We start from the raw sequence: 23,571 nt of genomic DNA on the forward strand, positions 1-23,571 counted from the left end.
ACGCACGCTCATTAAATGCGGCCTCGGGTCTTTGATTGGTTGACACCTCATCGGTGGGCCCCTCGGGTGCCTTTCTGGGTCGTCGGGGTACCAAGTGCTCGGGGGTACTGTTCACCTCCCCGAGCACTCTCTCCCGAGAATGGCTTTCCTTGTCCTCGGGGTACCGAGTGCTCGAGGGTACTGTTCACCTCCCCGAGCACTCTTGTACGGATCCTCGGGGAACTGAGTGCTCGGGGGCTGCCGCACGCAGCCCCGAGCACTCTTGTATGGATCATCGGGGAACCGAGTGCTCGGGGGCTACCGCACGCAGCCCCTGAGCACTCTTGTACGGATCCTCGGGGAACCGAGTGCTCAGGGGCTGCCGCACGCAGCCCCGAGCACTCTCTCCCGGAACTTAGCTCTCCTAGTCGTCGGAGGACTAGGGTGCTCGGGGTGACCATACACCTCCCCGAGCACTTTCTTCCCCGCACTTGGATTCCGTGGATCATCGGGGAACTGGGGTACTCGGGGGGCCACTGACTGTGGCTCTGAGCGCCTTCTCCCGTGACTTGATCTTTTCTCATCCTACAGGAGAGACCCCGCGGGATGGCGCTATGTGGCGGATGGCTGGCCTGGCCTCGGGATTCGGGGACCCCCGGTTCCTGATACACCGACAGCTTCGATACATCTTCGGAGGCAGAGATCGCTGCGGGGCAGCGGGTCCGTTTTCGATCGTTCGAGGTAAGGTTGTAATTATGTAATTATGCTCATTTATACCATAATGCCCCCAGATATTCTAAGAATGTAGCAGGTGAGAGGGTAGAATTTGTAAACCGCACCTGTGGTGGTCGGGTACAGGTTATAAATAGGGCCACACTGTATTCGAAAAGGGAATTGAAAGACTGTTCCACCTCTAACACGTGTTACTCGGAGAGCCCTTTGATATCCCCGTATCCGAAGATCCATCTTATCTGAGATTTCGGTTCCAACATTGTCCTAGATATCTTTTTAGGTATGGAAGTGTATTCACTAGCATAAACCCTTGAGATTTAATCCACCTTGTATCCTCAACTTATTTCATGCCCCTTCTGCTATTTCTAAAGTACAATCATAGCTAGTCCACCACATTGGCCAGGAAAGACTAATTGGATAAGTGTTCCTGCCAGCGATTGGTAAAGTCAATAATGTAAATACTTATTTAAAGTAATGGTACATGATCATCAAATGTGTATATTGAGAAGAATGACACAAGATTTTATACAGATTCAAGCCTCTTTTAGAATAATAGTCATAAACCGTGTCATATTTTAATTAAGCTCAGGAGAAGACAATTACAATAGAAAATGTCTATATCTAATCCTAAGGATCACAACGAGCTCTCTCAAATTCTAAATCTTGAAGCTATTATCGAATAAATCTAATCGTGACTTGAATCTGTTGTAGATTTTAATAGGTTGTTTCTACTTCCTATCAAACTATGTTTGCTTCATATTGCTTGTCTGGCTTCTAGCGCCCAACCTCGCTTCCCTTTTTTCTCTTTCTCTTTGTACATACCTCATTCCCTTCTTATATAATCGGGTCAGGGAGGCGTATTGTACTCAGAATCTTTAGGTGTGAAATTTTTGGATTGTACTACTTCCGAATATCTAGAGAATTCCTTTATAATTCGGGGATGATTTCGTGTGGAACATAATGAAGTGTCTGGAATATCGGTTAATGTCTTATATACCTTATGACGGTTGTAAAACCTACTGTATGATATGAAAGACATGAGTATGATGGTGATATATTTCCAGAATATATCATATTTTTAGTAAATCCTTAATTATCAATTATTAAATCCTTGTAAGTCTCCATACCTCTTGGTGAATGAGGGGTTAATGACATCGTGGGAGGTGGTGCATTGCAGTAAGGTATGAGTAACAATAGGCATCTAACGTAGCGGTGTCTGTTACATATCTGACAACTCAAATCCATAGTTACATAATGCGTGCATGATAAGTTAATTTGCATGATCTAAGACATTGAAGTTTGAGAAGTGGGCCAATAATTAAATTGAGATTTTCTGTTGTGAGATTGTCGTGATACATGATGTTAAAGATCATGATCATTTTTGGAGTTAACCATCCAAGTATCACATATGGAAACCCTTGATTAGAGACCGCACTTTGCCAAACTTCTATGGAAACATATGGGAAATAAATCTTTTAATATATATATGTCATATAAGGCAGTGCCTCAGATAGGGTGTCACCTCAAAAGTATGGCACCAAACAGAACACAAACCTAAAAAAGTCAAATTTGCCAAATTTAAAGAGTGGCAAAGTGAGAGACAAGCCAAATAGGTATGCAAAAGAATGAGGTGACAGATTTGTACACAAATGACCTACTGATAATTTTCTCATCATATTTGCTAGCGGTCAATCAACTGAAATAGCAAAAACTTTTAGTCGCCGTTGCCACATCCGTCGTTGCCTATGAGGATTAGGGTTTGAGATTCGAGGGTTAAATGAGGGTCGGACTTAGAAGGAAGAGGCATTGGGCGGCAAGCCAGCCACGTGGAAGCGACAAGAGGTGGATGGGCGGCAAAGGATTGTTGATGGATAGGATAGACGACGAGGGCAACTAAAATTGAGTTGTTACTGTGATGGAGGGCCACAGGATCGGATCCGATAGTAGGAATGTTGCCGGAGATGAATGAGGCTGACGGAGCAAAGGAGCGTGGCCACACAACACGGTAGAGAAGAGAGAATGCTTCCTTTCTGATGAAGAAGAAAGAAGGAAGAACATTTTAGAAACCATAATCTTGTCCGTCACCGTTACAACCAATTATCCTATCAGAAACCACAACCATTTAGCTAGATTTTTTTGGCATTCTTTAGCTCGAAAGGCATCATTCTTCAGCGCGAGGTTGAGATTGAATTGGTTGGTACGTGATGAAATCTCAACATAGGTGATGAAGCGGCACAATTTCAACCAGAGAATCGCCGGCCCAATCCTATCATCAACCGGAGCAGGGCGCCACCCAAAACCCCGCGCCGCAGCAGCAACAGCAACCAGCCGAAAGCCGAAAACACCCGCCGCAAAAACCTCGCCTTGCCCATGTCCCCCTCCGCGCCGCCCGCCGCTGCCCGCGCTGCTTACCCCTCCAAAACGCTCCTCCGGGCCCCCTCCTCCTCACCCCCCGCTCGGTCCCCCCACCTCTCCATGTCCGACTCCTCCTCTCCTCCCCGCGCCCCACCGCTCGCCGCGGCGGCCGGCAGGAGCGGCGCGGCGGCGGCGCCCTCCCTCCTCGCCGCCGATCCGGGACACCGCGACGCCGTCCTGTTCGCCGCGCGCGCCGCCATGGGGAACTGCCTCGGGGAGACCCGCCTCGACCTCGCCGTCCCGGGGCTCCGCCTCGCCGCCAAGGGCAAGGCGAGCAAGCAAACCCCGCCGGCCTGTCGTCCATCGTGGCGGATTCTCGATGATTCTAGTGATTGACCGTTGGTGTTTGATGCGAAGGTGAGGGACGTGTACGAGAGCGGGGATCACCTGGTTCTGGTGACCTCCGACCGGCAGAGCGCGTTCGACCGCGTCCTTGCTTCTATCCCGTTTAAAGGGCAGGTATGCTCCGTCAGTTTTTGTTATTGAGTGCTAGCGTTGATACGCATATGTCAGATTTACGTGCCAATTTCATACTGCCTTGCTGTTGAGGGGTTGCCAACCTACCATTCAGTACTGCTCCAGATGCTCCTTGTGTTGGCTACTGCATTTTATGTTTGATGCAACTTCAGTTACTTGCTACTGCAATCTGTAAAGTTGTTTTTTATGCTCTTTGGGTTCAGGGTCATTCTCTACAATGCATGTTGCAAATAAACACTTTTTTTTGCAGTAGTAGGTGCTGAGTTTAATGCACTAACCAGTCAACTCTAGCTGAACCTTTGAGTAGGTGTGGCTAATCTACTCATACTCTAACAGTAAGGTTCAGTCTTCCAAGTGATCAAAATAAGACATTTTTTTTTGTTCATAGTCATGTCTAGAATTTTATCTATGTCTGTTTTTTAAGCTGGATCATCTTGTCTGTCTCTATGCAACAAAGTGTGGGAACAGTGCTGAACATACTGGGACAAGACATTATTGCTTCCATAATAGTTGTTTTGATGTGCTGTCCAATGGATGATTTCAGGTTCTTAATGAGACAAGCCTTTGGTGGTTTGACAAGACCCGTCATATCACCAAATGCAGTGGTGTCTTCTCCTGATAAGAACGTAACAGTTGCCAAAAGGTGCTCGGTTTTTCCAGTTGAATTTGTTGGTGAGACCTAAGGCTTGCTGCATATCAAGATTACTTCTCATACCAGTTTGCAATCATTGCAGAATCTTCTAGGTTGTTCTAATCAATTAATTTATCTCCGCTCTCTGTTTATCATTCTCATGAATCTTATCTTTGCATGTTTATTTTCAGTGAGGGGATTTGTTACAGGAAGCACCGATACATCTTTATGGACAGTTTATAATAACGGTGTCAGGAACTATTGTGGAAATGCCCTTCCTAATGGTATGCTACCCAATAATTATCCAATGTAGATTTTCGTTGTTCTTTCTAGTGACTAATGAGTGGGTTCTTTGGTGCAGGTATGGTTAAGAATCAGAAGCTGTCCTCAAATATCCTCACACCAACGACGAAAGCTGTGGATCTTGATGTCCCTATCACTCCGGATGAGGCATCTATTTCTCTCTTTCTTTTAATATTTTTTTGCATATCAATATAATCTTAAGAATTAGAGCCTCTCATAATTAATTCTGAAGAGGAGAAACAAATGCTCTTAGATTGGTCTAACATTCAAATTCGATAGGCAGCCCTATGACACTTGGGAGTTAACAAAACTACTAGTTGGGGCCCCTCATTCGGGAGAGTCAAGAAAGTTACACTACTGTGTTTGCTTGTAACTTGTCAGATATTGAAGTTTCTCCTCTGTTTAGTAATACTAGTTTGGCAGGAATGAGAAATCTGGAAGTCTTTGAATGATTTCTGGATCTTATTATGAACTGTCTAGGTTGCATTTATATCAGACACAATTCCTTGATAATTTCTAGCTTGTAGACTTTGTCATGTGAAAGTTGCTGCATGCCTGCATCACCTCCTTGTTGTACTTCTTTATTCAGATTTTGGTCTTTAAAAAGCAGGTCCTTACATTACCATGGCATTCAGCAGATAATCAAGTCAGGGTTGATGTCAAAGGAAAATTTTGATGAAGCAAGAAGCAAAGCCTTAAGCAAGAAGTAAAGAACATTGGACTTGTAGGGTTTCAATTTTTGCTTTGATATGCTTTTGATTTTATTGTCTGCAGCTTGTCATTTCATATATTTTAAGAGATTAATTATCTTTGTATTGCATGCACTGGATGTCTGGATGTAATAGTTATTTTGAGATAGTGTAGTTCACTTTCTGGCCAGGCAAAGCATCCTTTTCTAAAGCTGCATTGAGGCTGTGTATTTGTAACTTGCTGATATTCTTTTCTGTTTTCTATTTGCAGCAAGTGGCGCTAGAGAATGGATTAATTCTAGTTGACACAAAGTATGAGTTTGGAAAAACAGCTGATGGGACAATCATGTTGATTGATGAGGTTGTGTTTTTGACATGATTTTATCATCTCAGTATTTCTTATCTGCAAACTCTATGCTCATTGCACCCAGAAACTAATGAAAATTTGTGTATGATTTTACTTCTCGTTATACTGCCTAAACATTATGCGGAACCAAACATTACTAGCATGCATTTATTCGTGCAATCAAGTCGTACAATCAATAGAATGCTGTACATTGAATAAAGAAAATCATTGCATCCCACTTCTAGTCCATGAATAAGCCTGGGGGAGCCCAGATGTGAGGAGGAATGTTGAATAATTATGATTGATAAAACTCATTGTTTCCTCTTTTCCACAAGCAGGTTCATACCCCTGACTCCAGCAGATATTGGATTGTTAGTTCATATGAAGAGAGATTCAAATCTGGTCTTGAGCCTGAAAAAATTGACAAGGTAAACTACCCTTGAGTTCATACACAACCATGTGTGGGTAAATTACCTTGATGCGACTTAATGCCTTTAAAACCTTATTGACTCGTTAAATGGAATTTCTGAAGAGGGTTTTTATTTTTCACAGGAGTTCTTTGAGGCTGTGGTTTAAGAACAATTGCAATCCATATGAAGATGTGGTATATTTGCTTCATACTCAGCTATTAAAACAATTTGTAAAAAATTCTCGTTACGAACCAGCTTAGTTCTGTTGATTATATGCTTACATTTACTCTAAAACACTCAGGTTCTGCCAGAAGCACCAGACGAGCTGGTTTGTGAGCTAGCATGGCGGTATGTCTATTTCTACAAGTTCCTGCTAATATTTTCCACATCAGAGCAATTTTTTTCCACGTTATATTTTGCAGCCTGTCCAACGCCAATTTTCTGTGCATTTGCATGACATGAAACTGATGCAAACATGATATTCTATTCTAGTTGAATAATAGTTTGCTTGAATATCCACTATAGGTACATTTTCCTGTTTGAAACAATTACAAATATAAAATTCGAGTTCCCAGATACACAGGTATATATAAGACATTATTTATGCTTCAAATTTAGCAGATAAACAAATACTTACAGCAATGTTTTGTAAAATGCAGGAACCGATCCACGAAAGGATATCAAGGAATGTCGCCCAAGCCTTACAGAATCTATGATTGCTGATGGAGGAACCTGGAGCAAAACTCGCTGATGACAATAACTCAATAAGAGGTGCATTTCTGGTACCGAAATTCCCGTGGTAATGCCATATACTCATCCAGTGAAGTGAAGATTGACATGGCTGTTTGATGAAGCAGGACTATCCACATGCACCGTGATGTAGCATGGTAATGAACTAATAACTGGAGCCAGTTGTGTTGACGCGAGCAATTGTCATGCTCTTCTGTTAAGCTTTGTCCTGCTTGGGGTATGAGAGGAGATATAGAGAAATGCAATATGCATACTTGTATCAGACAGGGAAATGCAATATGCATACGAGTCTTCTCTTCGTTTTCCCTTTTCGTGTCAGTGCAACGTAATCAAATGGCTGAGCTCGCCTAGTCTTATTTATGCTTCAGAACATACCATTTCGAAACGATAAATCCGCAAATAAAACCAATCGTTTAGTTCACTGTGTTTCAGTGTAACTGGATTGTAGTTTTCCCCCTGAAGTCAAATTTCCAGAAGGTGTCTCTGTGGATTTCGTATTATTTCCATCACTCTCGTGTCCCTGTCTGTTGATTACTAACCTCTAAACTACTATTTCCGATTGGAGTGTCGACTCCTTGGAAGGCAACCATGACACGGAATCAAACCGTTGACTTCTCCAGGCTTCCTGATCTATAAGGCGGCAAGATCTCTTGCAGGAGCAGCAGCGACAGCACGGAGCTCCAACAATGGCAGAGAAGGGCGTGAAGGTGTTCGGCATGTGGGCCAGCCCGATAGCCATCCGGGTGGAGTGGGCGCTCCGGCTGAAGGGCGTCGAGTACGAGTACATCGACGAGGACCTCACCGACAAGAGCGACGCACTGCTCCGGTACAACCCGGTGACCAAGAAGGTGCCCGTTCTGGTCCACGATGGCAAGCCGATCGCCGAGTCGACCATAATTGTCGAGTACATCGACGAGACCTGGAAGGACGGCTACCCCATCATGCCGGCCGACCCCTACGAGCGTGCTCAGGCGAGGTTCTGGGCCAGGTTCGCCGAAGAGAAGGTACGCGCACGCTCTGTGTGGTGAAAGAGAAATTTCAGTATTTGCCATAGAATTCGTGTCTCTCTGGAATTAACATCCAATCCATGTGCCTTTCAGAATATAACACTGGACACGTGAATTTTTTCAGAATATGACATCCGTGCTAACACCTTTTGCGCGGAGGTGCTCTCTCCACCGGGCCGGACTATTATACCCTCGTGTACTGTGCAATACCCGCGCCAACGCCAAGCGGATCCTCCCGCGCCAAACTGTTTGACGTGGAACATTCTCTGTAGGAACAAATTCTTCACAGCATTCTCGAACACATAAAAGTTCCGCGCCAAACTGCTTGGCGCGGGAGGGTCCGCGCCAACGCCATTAGCGCGGGTATTGCACAGTACACAGGGGCATAATGGTTCGGCCTGGTGGAGAGAGCACCTTCGCGCCAAAGGTGTTGGCGCGGATGTTATATTCTGAAAAAATTTGTGTGTCCGGTGTTATATTCTGAAAGGCATATGAATTGGATGACAATTCTAGAGAGAGACGCGAATTCGATGGTAAATACTGAAATTTCTCGTGGTGAAATAGTCCTGGATGCAACAGACGATTCTAATGGCAGGACTGGATATGTACACTCTCCAGTGCAACCCTGCTCTGTACCCGGCCTTCACCACTACCGGCGAGGCGCAGCACAAGGTGGTTCAGGAGGCCCAGCAATGCCTGAAGACCCTGGAAACGGCCCTGGATGGGAAGAAGTTCTTCGGCGGCGACGCCGTGGGCTACCTCGACGTCGTGGTCGGGTGGTACGCGCACTGGCTCCCTGTCATCGAGGAGGTTTCCGGCGCCAGCGTCGTCACCGACGAGGACCTGCCCCTGCTGAAGGCCTGGTTCGACCGGTTCCTCGCCGTCGACGTGGTGAAGGCGACCCTGCCCGCCAGGGACAGGCTCCTCGCGTTCAACAAGGCCCGCCGTGAGCAGCTCCTCTCCGCGTAGACCAAGAGTACTTTCTGTTTCGCTTCACCGAAACCGTATAGCTGAATAAGTGTTGCACCTGTCTCGCACGATCCGTTTCACCTCAGAATTCAGACATATAAACTCCCTCTATAATGTTGTATCATATGATATGATGTTGCCTACTTATTTCCTCAAATACTGGGTAAAAAGATCAAGGAAACGCACAGTTTAGACGTATCCGAATGCGATCATCTACGGTTCTAAATGCTCCCCATTGGGGGGCTTATCGGACTGGTGACGCGCCTTGGATGTCTGGACCTCGCCGTAGAAGTAGGAGACGAAGCCCCAGAGCGAGAGCGCCAGGGCGACGCCCTTGGTTCTGCTGAACGGCTCGTGGAAGAGCATGACGGCGAGCACCTCGGTGATCGGGATGAGCACGGTCATGATGACGCCGGCGAGCAGCGCCGAGCCGTAGAAGATGGCGCCGATGGTGCCGAGGAAGAAGCACTGGTACATGGCGGCCGACCCGCACAGCAGCAGGTAGTAGCCCGACCGGCCGAGCCCGAACTCCCGCGCCTCTCCCGGGATTGCCTGCAATTTTCATTGATCTGCGTCTAAATCAGTGTGAGCTAGCACCATTTCAAAGGAACTTGTACTGGTAGTGGCCCAGCCTTCGAAGGTATCACAAGTGGAGCTTTTTTTTTTGAGAATATCACAACAAGTGGAGTTGTGTTTTTGCAAGAAACATTTATAGTTTTACACTCCTAACAATACAAGCATATACTAGTCCATGATTCGGTTTACCCGATAAGCCTAGCCTACGCATTCAACTTGTTCAATCCAAAGACGAAATCTGGATACATGCATCGAACATTTTTTTATTAGGAATTGATTATGTCGCTGTTTTTTTCATTGTTTTGAGCGTCTATCTTTCAAAAACGTACATGTCGTGATCTTACATACATTATTTTCGAGAATGCGTTCAATCTTGCACAAGCTCAACTACGTGTAGACTTTTACGGATAAATTGAAGTTAAATTCCTAAGTGGCCTAGTAGTTTACAATATCTGTGTAGTGTGTTGATTGCCTATTACTAGTAGTCTACTGATGTGATCTAAGGATGACAAAAGGAACTCAACTCGTTTACTTCATTGAAAACAAGCAACCTTATCTTGACCAATGTTACTGCCAAGAGGCCCCATTCCAAGCACTATCTAGAACACATGAATTGCACATTATCGTACATTAATTTATGGAAATTCCCGTGTTAAGAAGTTTAGAAAGTTGAATTGCCGATCCTGAATTGATCTATTTTTAACGGGAAACAGTTCGAAGTTTTGGCCCTAAGTTATGGTGCCAGGATTCATGGTTTTGCTTTGATTTTACACTTGCTAAGTGTCTGTTTGGTCTGTTACAATTAGGAACCAAAACCAAATATTGATAGCGTCTACAGAAAGTGTGTGATATTTAGTTTGCCAGCGACTTATGTTAACGCTCAGGTATATTTTGCAATACCAACAAGATCTAATTGGAGTAGTCTTGGAATAACACCTAGCCCCCGCGTCGCTCCTATGGTGACTCGGGCAGCCTCCCCATCCCTTAGTGTCGTCACCACTCTTCCTCCTCCCGTCTGTCTCGTCGCTGCTTGAGCAGGCCGCCGAAAGTCCACGTGGATGCAAGGATGACGGCGACGGGGCTACATCCCTCTCGTGGTGAAGATGGAGTGGCGACACAGCGCATGGTAGTGGCGCTAGTTCCACTCATGGGCAGCTGAATCTACCCGAGGAAGGTTGTTTCCGCTTGAGGGCGGATAGATCCACCTCGGGGACGGTTGAATCCTGGGCGGCGGAGGTTGTGTAGGATGTCGGCGGCCGCATGTGGGCCTTGAACGACGCGTAGGACGCTGATGCATGTGGCAACAGTTCGGAGCAGAGATGGTGAGCGACATGGCAACGAAGTGCGTACGCGTAACAGCATGTCGACAGGCAGAGGTGGCCTGACTTGGCTATGATGAGGCGTCGACCGCTGCCGGTCCAGATTTGCACGGTTGGGCCACGTTTGGCTTGGCGGCAGCCAGTCCTGCTTGGCAATGGCATGAGGTGCTGGCTGGCATGGCATTCATGCCCGGTTCAACGAGAACGGGGTCGAAACCTTGCGCACGGTGGACTTTTGTGGTGCAAGTGGTCGGCGGTGACGCCGGACAGTTTTGGGGAGGCGGTGGAGTGTGGTTGGCATGTGTGGTCCACTAGGCGGCTCGGAGGAAAGCAGAGTGTGGAGGTGCGACGCGTGGCGGCGTGGATCAACGGCGCGGTGGCTGGCGACGGTTTGGTTCAACATGTGCGGTGGGTTGGTGTAGGAGCTCCGGGTGAAAACCTGCTCAGCATTTTGGCAGTGCCGACAACGGCGACGCCCTTAGGCGTTGTTCTCCTTCTTGGAGGTTTTGTCGAGGTGCTCCTGTTTCACCCAACCATCGGCGGGTTCTTCGGGTGAAAACCCAGATCCAGCTCGCCGGATTGGGGAACGACGACACCCTTGATGTCGTGTTCTCCTTGGAGGTGTTGCCTTGGAGATTACTATCATGTGTTGGATGTCCGTCAACTTTGTGTCGAGGTGCTCTTATTTCCCCCAACCTTCGCCGTGATTGTCTGCCGGTGTTGGTGTAGATTGACGGCAACAATGACATCTTCCGGTGAAGTCGGAGCTTCCATTTGGCTGTGGTGCTTGTTTCAGCACCTTTGGGTCTGCAGGCTTCGCAGTGGGAGACGATGGTCCGTTTAGATCACTTGACGAGGGTTTTGTCTCCTTGGAGCTGCGCTCCATGAAAAATCACGAAGTATTACCGTGCTTAGAGAAAGTCAAAGTTGTTGCGTCGTGGGCGTACGACGAGCTTGGTAACGATGACGCGAGGTGAGTTTGCTCTTGGGGATCGTGCTCGTGAGATGAAGCGATATCGAGATGAAGACTAAGATCTGTTGTGGTAAAGTCGGAGCTGTTTTGTCACTTGATGACGGGCTTGGCAATGATGACACGCGACGGGCTTTGTGGTATGGTCTCGCAGTCTGTATTGTTTCCCACTGACCGTTTTAGATGTCGTTGTTTAGCTTTCTTTTCCTTTTCTTAATCTATTTGGTGAGCTTTTTCTCATTTGTGATGTTGTTCCTAGCCTTTTTTTTTCTTCCTTTGGTCCTTGTACCTAGCCTTTTTTTCCTTCTAATAAATGAAAATACAGCTCTTCTGTTTTCTCATTAAAAAAGAAGATCTAATTGACACACGGGCACTCTGAAATCGGTCACCGAAATTTTCGCTCCAGCAAAGCTTGGCTTGGCCACCATCTAAACAACGTAAATTTTTCACAAGTGTTGGCTTGCCCAGAAGTGTTGCTCTACAGCAGTGGTACGAGAAAGTGTAAATGAAGCCGGGACTAGTAGCAACAGAAAGTTAATTGACACTTGAGAAACTTACGTGGAAATCATTGTTCGCAAGCATGCCGACGGCGCTGAATGCTGTGGCGGCGAGCCCGATGACGAGCTGCATCTCCATGACGAGAGTGTAGCTGACGGCCGCGGCGCCGGCGCTCGCCGCGTGCCGCGCCTGGCTGAGCTCCATGACGGGCAGCACGACTCCGTACAGCGCGGCGGCGCCCAGCGTCATGGCGAACCCGGCTCCGTACTGCGCCCGCGACTCCCCCACGGGGCGGTCCCCACCAGAGTTGATCCCGAGAATCGCCGCGCCGACGCTGAGCAGCACCACGGCGTTCACGGAGAAGGCCGTGAACCGCTGCCGCACGAGCAGCAGCGCGAAGGCGGCCGTGAAGGCCAGCTGCGTGGAGATGAGGATGGCGGACGTGGACACGGGCAGGTAGGCGAGCCCGTAGGCGTAGAGGAGGTCGTCGAGGCCGACCATGAGGCCGATGGCCACGGTCGCCGCCAGGAGGCGGGGCGTCATGAGGAAGAAAGCCGTGGCCTTGTCGCCGCGCCGGCGCCGGGAGAACGAGACGTAGAGCGGTACGAGCAGGAGCGGGAAGCCGGCGGTCTGGAGCAGGCTGGAGAGCCACTTGCGGGTGCCGCCGTGAAGGAAGTAGGCGCGTAGGAAGAGCGGGCCGCCGGAGGTGCCGACGACCATGAGGACGAAGTTGACGACGAGGAGCGGGTTGCGGAGTGGCCTAGTGCCGGCTCTCTGGCCGAGCCGCGTGGCGTCAGCGTCCTTGCATGTCTGCTGCGCTGGAGTTTCCACCTCCATGAGGCGAGCGCGCGTTTGCAGGGGGAAGGGGGCGATCTTGACTCTTGAATTGCTGGAATGAAGTGCTTAGGCAGCAGTCACCATAATATCGGAGTGTGTGCGCGAGTGCGTTTATATATGGGCGAGATGCACGAACGGAACGGTTGCCTTTTCAGCTTGATATTTTGGTGCTCCGGGATTTAGCGTGTCTGAGCCGCTGAGGGCTCTTTCCTGGGTTAGAGCCCAATCATGTATGTACACGAATCAATTCATATGGCATCAGTGATGCCGATACTATTAAAGAAAGAATTAACTCGGTTTAGTAGAAAAATCGAGTCAAAAATCTTAACAACTGCACGATTGATTTAGACTAACCGACGAAATACCCAACGATGTGAGCGCTCAAACAACAAAGGTTGAACACTACCGCACCTCGGAACAACCAAATGGAGTCCGCAACCGGGTCATCGTTGCCGAGCTCGTTGCACAAAAACGGTCAAGCAGCTCTGACTTCCCAAACACATACCCCAGTCTCTGACATCTCAACACAAAAGAGGTCACTCAAACCAATAAAAGGGACTCTCGAATAACGTCAACATGGAAGGCACAACATCAATAGCGCAGGTATCGACATAAGGTCGAAAGGGCTTTCGCGTGACGCCCGACCACTCAGGGTCATACCACAATCGCATCGTAGCCCCATGAAGATGCGCCAACGACAATAGCCGCTGTAGTTCATAATCTTTCATGACTCGATGAATACCTCCTCTGCCCTCCAACTCCAATATCCGGCGTGGATGCTCGGGATGGCTTCTTGTTCTTTAGTACTTGATGTGTCCTCGAGTTTCAGAACAACGGCAACATGTATGTCAGCGGTCAGCTCCACGGACCGGAGGGTTCTGAGAATTCAGCAACCCCTGCGCGGCGGCTTTGGGCTCTTTCGCTGCTCGGCTCGTGGTACCCCGCTACATCATCCAATCAAACGTCACGTCGATCGCCCAGGTTCAGAGCAGAAACAGATGGAACCGCTACAAAATCCACTTGTTCGCGGCGTGCGACACTCCTCGCGTTCGCGAAACGCGGCCCAGTGAATTCTAGCGCACCTCCTCCTCCCTTTTCCTGCGTGCACTTCGACAAAAAGCGTTCGACCATCTCGGTGCCCGCGACTCTGTTCCACGCAAGCGAACGAGAGATTCTCACCTTTCCGCCGGCCGGAGACGGAGAGCAGCCGGTGCAAGCTACACGGCCGCCGGAGGGCGTCACGGAAAAATTCCGAGATCCAAAAGGACGGAGCCTTCCTGCATTTTACACGGTTCAGATCAATGGCATGCGTGAGGAACGCGTCAAGAAACCCTCGGTGGCCGTGCGAGCATGGACCATGCCGTGAGAGCGGCGGGCACACGGGACGACGCGTCTCGTCGCAAGTCCTCAACTGGATCAGATCACGATTTCACTAGATAGATGGATAGACCATAGGTCAACTATGGCGTCACGTTCGCGCTAGCCACCAGACGAGCAGTCCTGCATGTACAGGGCAAAGAAGAAGGGATGGCAACGGGGCTAATCCCCGCGGGGAATGCTTCCCCATCCCCGTCCCCATTTAGCTATCGGGGGAAAGATTTCTCCCATCTCGTCCCCGCGGGAAATTTGCGAGGATCGGGTCCCCAATGAGGATGTAAAATTAAATGATATTTGATTATTTTTATATATTAATAATACATACGTTGTATAAATAAGTAATTTATTGATGTATACGAGGGTAATGAATACAAAATTGATTAATATCGTTGGTTAGATAAAAAAGAATAAGAGTAATTTATTATTTACTTTACGTAATGTAATGTGTGTACATTTATATACTAAGAAAAATATGTATATATGTGATATCGGGGATATAACGGGAAACGGAGACGGGGAGCGTCTTCCCGTTCCCGTCCCCATATAAGTTCGCAGGGGACGAAATCTCCCCATCTCTATCCCCTAATAGAGGAATTCTCCGCGAAAAATCGAGGATCAGGTCTCCATTGACATTCCTAAGAAGAACACACGACAAACTGGCCGTGGCTGTGGCGTGACGTACAAGCGCCCAGCGCTATCCTTGAGGAACCGATCGCCGAATATGATGTACGCCTGTCCGGCGGAGCTGTACTGTCATACTAATAAGTCACAAACTGCTGCCACCACAAATATCTTTCAGCGCTCAACAGCTCATCGCTGATCAGTGCAAGAACAAAAAACGAGCATTGAAACAGACTTTGTTCGCATTCTGAATTTCAGATCCATCCGGAACACAAAGTGGATCGATTTTGCTACGATTCCAGACGTAGCGAAACGTTCATACGCAGTACATACAGTTGTTGCCCTCCGAACTGAGCTGAAGAGCACGCCACAGTTGCAGGCTACGACTGACGGCTTCATCCACGGCCACAGCCTCAAGCACAAGTGCACAACATGTACAAATAGTACAATGGGGAAAGCCCTTCTCAATGTCCCATCCAACGGCGCAGAGCATACAAATCACGAGGTTTGGGGAACCGGCTCCTCTGCCTTGAGGAAGCAAAGTCACCGGTGCACATGTGACTTTGCTGCCCTTTTCCACCGTTAGATCGGAAATAAAACACTCAGATCTAGCGCTATAGAGGTACTTACAAGCATACAGTAAATTTGGGACCATACTTCTACAAATAGTAATTGTGCTACAGTGTTTTACTGCGATTTAATGCTCACACTCTCACAAAATACTATTTTTTTTTATATTCATCCGTGACTTTCCTTCGACTCGGAACTTTCCTTTCTCAAGTCAGGGGAGCTGATCCGGAGGTTTGGGCGGCAGCTGCAGCTTCCTTCTTCTTGGCCTTGGCCTCGCTCCACTCCCCGTAGGAGTAGGACGCCAGGCCCCAGAGCGAGAGCACGAGCGCGATGCCCTTCTCGCTGCTGAACCTCTCGTGCAGGAAGATCACGGCAGCCACCTCCGTCACCGGGATGAACACCGCGATGAGGATGCCCGCCAGCAGCGTGTGCACGCAGAAGATAACCCCCACCGCGCCCAGGAAGAAGAACTGCCACAGCACGGCCGCCCACACCAGCACCGTGTAGTACCGGGCCTCCCCCAGCTCGAAGTGCCTCGCCTCCCTCGGGATCGCCTGCGCGCACGGACAACAAACCGAGTCCTCGTTTGCTCAAACAAAATATGCAAAACCAGAGGTTTCAGTAATCAGCACAGAGGTAACAACAAAATTCCAGCCTGAATGTGTAAGCTCCCTTCCAGTAAAACCATCACATAATTACATAAAGAGAAAGTGGGAAGTGGTTGAACAAAAACATGATTTCTCTATCATTGTAAAATATCAGTCATGTGCCGAACTGCCGACTTAAAGGTGTAAATTATCTTTTCGAGGGAGAGAGAGAGAGGTGCTGATGATGCATACTTGTTACTGTCAGTGTCCATATAAAAATAAGCTTTGTCCTAGGAAGACGCAAAGTTTGAACTATGAAGTGCGACGATGGGTGAAATGCTTCCATCTGTAGTGCACCGACGAGCCTCAGTGACCAGAGCACAGTTGCTATTGCTCTTGCTTTGCATCACACTCATCACCTTTCGCTATTTGCACTACTCCATTTCTGACGCAGGTTTCTCTGATTCGAAGTGCGTTCTGGTGTACCGTCCTTGTTTGTTTGCTATCTGCGACTAGTGGTGGAGAACATGCTCACCTACCAAATTATGCCGTCCAGACATCGTGCAGTCATATTGATATCAGCAGGGGTGGAGACGGGCCCGTACCAATGGCATGTCCAGTAGGAACGGGATACTCTTATTTATTGCACGGCGTGTAGTAATTAGGCAGTACATGATAGGATCCTGTCCCTAAAATAGGAGATCTCATTTGGGTTTTCAATGCAACACTTTCTAGCAAATGTCTAGATTGATTGTCTGTTGGTAGAGGTTGTAGAAAAATCAATAGTCATGTTGATATTTTAAATTTTCTAAAATGATTATATTATTTTCCTAATGTCACTATTGCATATAGAACTTTGTTGACTACTCTAGTGATTGTGGTAACGACATAGAGAAGTTTTTCAAAAATGAAAATTGTTGAAATCATATCTGTGTTCTACAATTACACATAAAAGACTTAGTGAACGGACTACAATAGCACGGAAAAATAATATTTTAGTGTAAGAATGGCGTGTTTAATCTAAAAAATAGATTATTTATTTAATATCCTGTTTGACATAACTCTAGCTTTAAGATTTATGCATGATTTAAAGTTTGTATGATAAAATAAAGTTATTTAAATATCTATTTTCAGTTCAAATTAGAAACAAGATGTATCAACAAACATCCTCAGCCTCTCTAACTCCAGCTCTAAAACTTTCTGGAGCTAGAGATAACTAGCTCTAGAAAATTTTGAAGTTGAAGCTATACCGAACAGGTCCTCAGAATAATACTAAGATGTGTAGATTAGCAGTTAAAAAATCTAAGATATATTTTCGGATAAGTTGTAATTCTTAACAAATAATTGCTGATATGATTAATAAAAAACTTATATTTGAAAATGTCTTTTCTTATACATAGAGTCTAATTTTAAATTTCGCATCAATCCTCCAATTTATCAGGTACCGCCCTGGGCGGAAACATAGTTGTAGCCATGCCCCCTCCACCTTGGTGAGCAGTTACCCGACTTCAATGGTGGACGTCCTAATGTCCTATGCCTTTTCCTGAGGCCAGTCCAGGAGCAGCTACCCCCTATTGTAGCTGTAGTTGTAGCAAGTACGGATTCACATCTCGGCCGTTGGCTACCTGCTCACCATTTCACTCGAGTACAGTCTATGCGTACTTGCTGGTTCACGAAAGAAAGGCGCAGAGAGTTGCCATAGCTTGTTCAATCTCACTGGTATACACGGAATCTTTAATTAAGTGTTGGAAAAGTTATCAGGTTAACACGAAAAAGATCTATTTTCTATGAGGTTTCTTTACTTCCTAGGATAGTTACGAGCTCAGGAATTCAATTGCGTTTATATTCAATACTGTAGGGCTTAGGTTAAAGCTTTCTGTGTTGCAGCGCCACCGCGGCTCATAATGGTTGCTCAGATGCTTGTGTGAAATGTCATATATTTGTTATTGTGTGCAAATTTGTGTATGTATAAGAAAAAAGATGTTTGAAGCTGATCGTGTAACGTAGATTCATCACAATACTTGTATTTTGTTCTTTAAAAATAGAAAATAGATTAACCAATATTAAGAAAAAATTATACTTTTTACTAGAATCAATTTAATAGCTTTTATAAACAATTCAAATTTCTCTCCTCGACTCATATCGTCCAATCCTAACCCTGCTCCTGAATATCAGGCGCAATTAGGCAGAGAGTATTGTGTGCCGACCTGGGGAGACAGAACACTTAGCGTCCTTTTTCGATTGCGCAAAGTATATACTGTTTCCATTTATAATCTAGCAAATGAATAACCTTTTGAATTGCACCTCAGATGACTGGGAATAAAGCCTCCCCGGGAAGGAGAGTGCAGGAACAATGGTGCGCGGTACTCATTGGGCAGCTCATGATCACCACCAACTAGGCAACTACGTACTCTGAGGTGTTTCTAAATTTCTAAGCTGTTTCAGTTCGACACCCTACGCATGTATAAAGCTAGAGCTGGTTTATATGTTGATCAACGGAGAGAGAAGCTAGTACTGAGTAGACACTTGGGCAACACCATCAAAGGTGGAAGAATTCAGTGGGAGAGCCTATCTTTCCAGGCATGACGATCTTTGTCACAGCCTGATCTCACACAGGCTCTATCAATAATTGATCCCCTTCGGATAAAAACGGAAGGCCACGTACGTCCTTTTCTATCTGTTTCTTGTTGTTTCAAAGTGTGTTTTAGCGACGTTTCCATTAACATAATTTCTAATTTAAACATGTAAATTAAGGCATGAAAGCCATATATGAATATCACACACATAAATATGAGCATTTCAAATATATATAAAGTAAGTACAATGCTACTCATATTGAACATGATATCAAATATGATAATTGACAAAAGAAGATGGGACAACACTATAATTATATAGTTTTTAGTGTGGGTTACTGAATTAATAACGTCATGGGCCTTAAAGTGGCCCACTGGCCGAAGGCCTCAAATCCCCTTCCCCTTTTATTTCTCCTTTTCAATTTCTAGAATTTCTTTAAATTCAAATTTAACTTCAACTCAAACTCGAATTTTAAAGTGAAAACCTCTCAAATTCCAACATTTTTCTCCCTGATGAATTTTAACTGTGATGTACAAATGTCGATGACAAAAATTAAATGTGTGACCAGAGGCGGACCTAGAACAAAATTCGAGCAGGGGCACCAATGTTCCTACGATATGAGATTTTCTGGTTCACAGTCCTTGTGTATTCATCGCGTACTTCATCCTTCTTTAAAAAGTATCCACTATATAGTTTCAACCGCAATATTTGATCAATTTAGAATGGCGGGGCTTTTTTCGTATTGCGGTGACTGGGAGTCGAAACCACATATTTATGTCTATTTTTGGACATGCCTATTATTTATTTATTTGTCGTCAGGAGGAACAAGCCCTTTTTTAGCTCCTCGGTACAACAACAGAATATCAATAATCACTAGTAATGATTCTCTAAGTAGTTGTCCCTCTTTTTTCACAACATTTGTCCCTAGCGCACACCCCGCCTCCACACGCGTGCACACATATATATGAAGTTTTTTTTTTATTTTCGGTGTACATACTTCACCTTTAATAGGTGTTCAGAAAGGAATGCATATCTTTAAAAATTATATATATATATATATATAGCATGTTTGATACTTCGGGAGTATGTACTCTTATTTACGTATCTTATAATATAGGAAGTATCTCATGTAATAAATGGTATGTATATGGAACATGTGAATATATAAGATCATCTAAGTAGTATGTATACTTTTTAAAGTGGTTTGCACATATTTTTTTTAGTATATTACATTTATGTATAAATATAAATGTATTACCAAAATCTATTAAAATCGATTGACTTCTTTTCAATTTTTTCATGTAATTCACATCGGAGTATCTTAGAATGAGTATATAAATATATTTATAGTGATAAAGGAGTATATCCAATTCATTTATGTGGTATATAATAGTAGAGAGTACTACATACTAGTTTTCCTATATATATATATATATATACTGTATGTATATTCTGCAGGTATGCTCACTGTAGTTTAATGTTTGCGCACATCCTACAAGTTGTAACTCAAAGTGTTTCGGGTTGTAACTCATAGTATTTCGGGTTGTAACTGGAGGATGTGCATAGTACGAATAACAAGTTGTAACTTACAGTGTTAGCTTCTCGTGTTACAATTATGTATTTATGGAAGTGAAGTTGTAACTGATCTACCTAACAAGTTATATCTCACAGTGTTTCAAGTTGTAACTGGAGGATATGCGCAGTGCGAATAACAAGTTGTAACTCACAGTGTTAACTTCTCGTGTTGCAATTATGTATTTCTGGACATGAAGTTGTAACTAGTCTACCTAACAAGTTGTAACTTATAGTGTTTTGGGTTGTAACTAGGGATGTGTGTAGTGCGAATAACAAGTTGTAACTCACAGTGTTAGCTTTTCGTGTTACAATTATGTATTTCTGAACGTGAAGTTGTAGCTGGTCTAACTAACATGTTGTAACTGGGGATATACGCAGTACGAATAACAACTGCGCATAGGCGCAGAATTACCTCGCCGTATATATATATATATATATATATATATATATATATATATATATATATATATATATATATATATATATATATATATATATATATATATATATATATATATATATATATATATATATATATATATATATATATATATATATATATATAGACACACATACCATCAAACGACATGGTATGATCATTTAACCTCTTGCTCTTGTGCAATACTAAAACGGTGTAGATATTAAAATGAAAGGAGTATATTTTAGCCATATAAGAGAAATAGTTGGTTGAGCTCTATATGGTATTGTATCAAATTGGGAGATAATATCCCAATATAACTCAGTAGTTCTGTACTAAATATTTGCAAATTGGTAGTATGTCAAGTGTGCAACAATGACCCAATAATGAACTTTCAATCCTTCATGTCTCAGCTCACTCAAACTCTGCCAATGATATCAAAGAATTGGGACAATTTGAACTCCTTTCGTGCCATGACAACAAAGGGGCTACCTAATCCACGTGCATGCCACACTAGTACCGTGTTGCTACGGCGTTGCTTTTGGAATGAGGTCCTATTTGGTTGGATTTCTACTTCTTAAAAATCAGAAGCTTAATCAAATAGACTGTTGAAGAGCTAATTTTTGAAAAACTGAAAAATTGATTTCTGAGAAAATAAACTAAAAGCTAAGAAACTGGTTAAAAAAAAGCTTTTCTAACTTTTGACGTGCTGAGAAGCTACAAATTTATTATAAAAATAAATAGAAAAAACTATCAACCAGAAACTAAAAGCCAGCTTTTTAGCTCAAAAACTAAAAACCTCAACCTAACTAAACACATCATGAGACCATCTTCAACAGCTACCTTAAATTTTCATCCTCAAAATACTATTACAGCATCTCCTATCATCAACACTGTAGCAGTACTGTATCACTGGATACAGGAACCGGGGGAGATGAATTTTCAGTACTACAGTACACCGTGAAATACTGTAGCACAGAAATTTTCAGATTTAGAGACTCTGTTAGAGATGGCCTAAGTCGGAGACACCTATGATTAGCTGAGTGACTAAAAGTTGACTGAGGTCCTGGGCCCCACTCATCCTTGGGTCCGCCCGATGAATCCGCCCATGTGCCTGACTCGATTCGGCAGGCTCTTAATATTACCTACACAGACGCCGCAGGGCACAACTGCCACGTGATCCACGAGCTGCTCGATCCTAGCCACGCCGGCGCATATTCCTCTGCCAGTTTCATGATCCAAGGAAGTAGTACTGCAAGTGTAGAACAAGCCCTATACACGGTCGAAACTCGAAAATGTAATTCTGGTTCTACACTGCTTTAACAAATAAGTTTGATCTTCTCCTAATTTCTACAGCCATGTTTGGAATGCATGGATGATATCATGTGAATTTAGCGGAAATTTAATACGAAACGGTATACTTTCTCGTTGGAATCTTGCTAAATTCTTGTCTTTCAAACGCGGCCTAGATCGTTGCAAATACGCATCTACATCCTCAGCATAGTTTGGTTGTTTGTTGTTTTCGTTTCGTTGGAACTTGGAACTAAACACTAACGCTGAAAGTCATGACCTAGTGAACCAGCTGATGTACAAGTAGCAGGTACGCGGCACGCACCTCGAAGTCCTTGTTGACGACCATGCCGACGGTGCAGAACGCGGTGGCGAAGAGCCCCATCACCAGCTGCACCTCCATCACCAGCGCGTACGTCACGGCGCGGCCGCCGCCCGCGGCGCGCTTGTACGCGAGCTCGACCAGCGGCAGGACGAGCCCGTAGAGCGCCGCGGCGCCGAGGGTGAGGGCGAAGCCCAGCCAGTACTTGCCCCTGGTGATCCCCGCGGGGCGGTCGGACGAGACGTGCAGGCCCAGCACGACGGCGCCCACCGACAGCAGCGCCACGGCGTTCAGGGAGGACGCCGACAACCGCTGCCGCACGATGAGGAACGCGAAGAACACCGTGAAGGCCAGCTGCGTGGAGATGAGGATCGCGGAGGTGGACACGGGAAGGTACGTGAGCCCGTAGGCGTAGATGAAGTTGTCGGCGCCCGTGACGACGCCGAGCCCCGCGGCTGCCAGCAGTATGCGCGGCGGGGTGAGCAGGACCGGGGCGCCGCGGTCACGCGAGCGGCGGCCGAGGTAGGCCGCCACCACGGGGATCAGCAGCAGCGGCCAACCACCGGTCTGGAGCCACGCGGAGAGCCACTGCCGGTGGCCGCCCTTGCTGTAGTAGAGGCGGCTCATGAGCGGCCCGCCCGTTGTGCCCAGCGCGAGCATCCCGCAGTTGAGCGCCACCAGGAGGCTGTGCGCCTTGCGGCGCGCGGGCGGGGAGTCCTTGCGCGCTTCCACGTCCATGGCTACGGTCGCCTGCCTGTGGTGACTGGCGAGCTGTGGTAACGAGGGTGGCTGGCGTGTGTGTGAGTGTGTCTACCTAGTAGGTTTGGCATCTAGCTCTACGCTTTGGATACAGCGGTGACGCCGGCAGCGGACAATTCCACTATTTGGAGAAGTACTTTGTTGCACGCAATCCTAATATGGCTATCTGAAACTTGACCTTTTTTTTTTTTTGAAAAATTGCTTTTTAAAAGCTGCTTATAGTTTTGTGAAAAATGGTTAGTTTATGATTTTAATTTTAGACTCTTAGTATATAGCTTTCTAGAAAATCTATTTTTAAATAACTTATCAGTTTTTAGTTTACTTTATTAGAAACTAATTTATCAGCTTTTCAAAAATCAGTATAAGCCCAATCTATTTAGCATAGCTTATTAATAACTAAGTATAAATTATTGATAAGCGGTGTCAAATAAGATCCATATAGAGGACACATGATTGTAATATAGTATCTAGACTGTTTGTAGATGTGAAGATTGACAGGTTATTTTTTTTTTCCAAAATAATTTGTGCTTTTTACCGTTAGATCTGGGTCCAACAAAGCCACACGTT

General features: G+C 45.5%; 3 protein-coding genes and 1 pseudogene across 3 annotated transcripts; 2 read left to right on the top strand and 2 right to left on the bottom strand.

Annotated features, from left to right (window-relative positions):
* Nucleotides 1–2,971: 2,971 nt before the first annotated feature.
* On the top strand, nucleotides 2,972–7,153 carry LOC133896829 (phosphoribosylaminoimidazole-succinocarboxamide synthase, chloroplastic-like; annotated as a pseudogene).
* A 265-nt stretch (nucleotides 7,154–7,418) lies between these two features.
* Nucleotides 7,419–8,708, top strand: LOC133896993 (glutathione transferase GST 23-like). Its single transcript, XM_062337599.1, has 2 exons — nucleotides 7,419–7,736; nucleotides 8,304–8,708. Exons 1-2 carry the CDS (start codon nucleotides 7,419–7,421, stop codon nucleotides 8,706–8,708), a joined length of 723 nt encoding a protein of 240 aa, XP_062193583.1.
* Nucleotides 8,709–8,796: 88 nt separating this feature from the next.
* LOC133896828 (purine permease 3-like) lies at nucleotides 8,797–13,009 on the bottom strand. Its single transcript, XM_062337477.1, has 2 exons — nucleotides 12,132–13,009; nucleotides 8,797–9,260 (listed from the first exon to the last, which is right to left on the bottom strand). The coding sequence occupies exons 1-2, from the start codon at nucleotides 12,906–12,908 to the stop codon at nucleotides 8,922–8,924; spliced, it is 1,116 nt and encodes a 371-aa protein (XP_062193461.1). The 5' UTR covers nucleotides 12,909–13,009; the 3' UTR covers nucleotides 8,797–8,921.
* Nucleotides 13,010–15,162: 2,153 nt separating this feature from the next.
* On the bottom strand, nucleotides 15,163–23,086 carry LOC133896630 (purine permease 3-like). Its single transcript, XM_062337226.1, has 2 exons — nucleotides 22,249–23,086; nucleotides 15,163–16,030 (listed from the first exon to the last, which is right to left on the bottom strand). Exons 1-2 carry the CDS (start codon nucleotides 22,981–22,983, stop codon nucleotides 15,683–15,685), a joined length of 1,083 nt encoding a protein of 360 aa, XP_062193210.1. The 5' UTR covers nucleotides 22,984–23,086; the 3' UTR covers nucleotides 15,163–15,682.
* Nucleotides 23,087–23,571: the final 485 nt, after the last annotated feature.

Source organism: Phragmites australis, chromosome 17, assembly GCF_958298935.1.
Source record: "Phragmites australis chromosome 17, lpPhrAust1.1, whole genome shotgun sequence".
Classification (NCBI taxonomy): Eukaryota; Viridiplantae; Streptophyta; class Magnoliopsida; order Poales; family Poaceae; genus Phragmites; species Phragmites australis.

Coding starts and splice junctions, on each gene's coding strand:
- LOC133896828 (XM_062337477.1), bottom strand. CDS start 12,908: ATGGAGGTGGAAACTCCAGCGCAGCAGACATGCAAGGACGCTGACGCC. Junction 9,261..12,131: donor TTGCGAACAATGATTTCCAC/GTAAGTTTCTCA, acceptor TGAAAATTGCAG/GCAATCCCGGGAGAGGCGCG.
- LOC133896993 (XM_062337599.1), top strand. CDS start 7,419: ATGGCAGAGAAGGGCGTGAAGGTGTTCGGCATGTGGGCCAGCCCGATA. Junction 7,737..8,303: donor CCAGGTTCGCCGAAGAGAAG/GTACGCGCACGC, acceptor GTGGTGAAATAG/TCCTGGATGCAACAGACGAT.
- LOC133896630 (XM_062337226.1), bottom strand. CDS start 22,983: ATGGACGTGGAAGCGCGCAAGGACTCCCCGCCCGCGCGCCGCAAGGCG. Junction 16,031..22,248: donor TCGTCAACAAGGACTTCGAG/GTGCGTGCCGCG, acceptor CCGTGCGCGCAG/GCGATCCCGAGGGAGGCGAG.